The sequence below is a fragment of the Primulina huaijiensis genome, unplaced genomic scaffold, assembly GCF_012295235.1.
Source record: "Primulina huaijiensis isolate GDHJ02 unplaced genomic scaffold, ASM1229523v2 scaffold206566, whole genome shotgun sequence".
Classification (NCBI taxonomy): Eukaryota; Viridiplantae; Streptophyta; class Magnoliopsida; order Lamiales; family Gesneriaceae; genus Primulina; species Primulina huaijiensis.
This window is the reverse complement of record NW_027354518.1, coordinates 1-1,797: the sequence shown is the minus strand read 5'-3', so window position 1 is coordinate 1,797 and position 1,797 is coordinate 1. Positions and strand designations below refer to the sequence as shown.

Here is a 1,797-nt window from a genome sequence, read left to right as displayed (position 1 = left end):
TTACAGGATCTTGGTGGCTGGGTTGACAGTTTGTGAAAGAATTTGTGATGTGTTAATTGGCTGGTAAATTTTTTAGTCGCTGATATTATAATTTTCAATTTTAACTTGATTTGTTTTGTAATTTTGGCTATCGTTCCTGTTTGTATATTTTTTTAAAGGGTTCCAATGTATGGTGAAGCTAAGTTGGCCTTCTTTATATACTTGTGGTACCCTAAAACTAAGGTTCGTTATCTCCTTCCAAATCAGCATATGGTATTGACAATTTCCTCTTCATAAATTCTAATTAAGTCTCAATTGATTTCAGGGAACGACTTATGTATATGACTCCTTTTTCAGACCCTACATAGCAAAGCATGAATCTGAAATTGACCGTAATTTGTTAGAGCTGAGGACAAGAGCTGGAGATATGATAATCTTGTACTGGAAAATTGCTGTAAGATGTGGCCAGACAAGAATTTTTCAGATTTTGCAGTATGTCACTTCGCACTCATCTCCTTGGGTGGCTCAGGTTTTTACTGCCAAACTTTTGATATTATTTTTTCTTTAAAGTTTAGTGTCTTATATCTTCTTGTCAATCTGTCACAATTATGTCACATAGGAGTTCACTGATTGTGTGATTTAGTTCTATAGCTCTGGATTGTTGTGGAACTTATTTGACATTTGTGTATGGCTTTGGAAAGTTGGTTCATTTTCATCGGGTATTTTTTATTTCGAGGTTGCAGCCACTACAGCAAGTGACTGCTGTCCCAAAATCCACGGCAACATCAAATCGCAAATCAGTCCCTACAAAACAAGCACAGGATGAACAGCCCTCATCTCCCGCTTTGAGTACATCTTCAAGTGAAAACCAAGAAGACACGTCAGAAGAAGAAGAATCCTCAAAATCTTCCAAAGCTTCTCCCCCTTGTACAGTCTCAACAGAACAAAAAATAGCAACAGCACCAACCGTTGTCGGGCCAAGTAAAATTTCAAACCCTACTCATGAAATGCAGTCAATGCAGAATGCGTCAGTGCCTTCAAGAGAGAGCGAAGACACTCAACCAGAAGAGATTGTTTTAGAAGATATACGACCAGTGACCCGAGCAAGGTCTAGGAAAACACAGTCTGTAATGAGTCCTTGAGCGTGGTGGTATTGATGGCAATATAATTTTTGACATTTTCATCTTGCCATTGTTTCATTGTCATTAACAAACATTTAACGAACATTCAATTATAATGTCATTAATTCTTTTAATCATGAATCGTTGTGGTTTTAATTTGGAAAAAACTTGCAAGAAACCTTAATTGAACTTGTTTCAAGGCCTTCTCTTGCTGTTGTATGTACTAATGCTTGTTTAATACTGATGGATGCATTTTCTTTTCCTTGATTTTGTGGCGTGAGCGATTTCATAGTTTTTAATATGTATCCAATAATTCTATTTACTCAGTCACTGTACACGTTTATTGAGATTTATCGTCAATGATTTCGGAAGATTAGTGGTAGCTTTATACAGTAATACACACACGCTTGAAAAATTTTAATGTTTCATTATTTAGAAAAAGTTGATGTTCCCGAGACGGAGACCAAGGGTAGATGTCGTCTTTTAAGTGGTCCTTGATGGAGGATGGCCCCTGTAAGGGAATCCTTCACCTAAAAATGGGTCGGTATAAAAACAACAATCACATTATTAGTGATATATAGTTGGAAAACAAATAACAAATTTTTGTGGATTGATGGTACACAGTGAAGAACTCAAATTGGAAATCTCCAGTCACCATCTAGAAGGTCCACTTCTTCAACGGTAGGTGCAGCTATTG

At 36.7% G+C, this 1,797-nt stretch overlaps 1 protein-coding gene across 1 annotated transcript; it reads left to right on the top strand.

The window, feature by feature from the left end:
* Positions 1–9: 9 nt before the first annotated feature.
* LOC140966465 (uncharacterized) lies at positions 10–1,237 on the top strand. The gene is made up of 4 exons (XM_073426741.1): positions 10–63; positions 159–222; positions 305–508; positions 723–1,237. Exons 2-4 carry the CDS (start codon positions 166–168, stop codon positions 1,119–1,121), a joined length of 660 nt encoding a protein of 219 aa, XP_073282842.1. The 5' UTR covers positions 10–63; positions 159–165; the 3' UTR covers positions 1,122–1,237.
* The last annotated feature ends 560 nt before the right edge of the window (positions 1,238–1,797 follow it).

Coding starts and splice junctions, on each gene's coding strand:
- LOC140966465 (XM_073426741.1), top strand. CDS start 166: ATGTATGGTGAAGCTAAGTTGGCCTTCTTTATATACTTGTGGTACCCT. Junction 223..304: donor TGTGGTACCCTAAAACTAAG/GTTCGTTATCTC, acceptor AATTGATTTCAG/GGAACGACTTATGTATATGA. Junction 509..722: donor CATCTCCTTGGGTGGCTCAG/GTTTTTACTGCC, acceptor TCGAGGTTGCAG/CCACTACAGCAAGTGACTGC.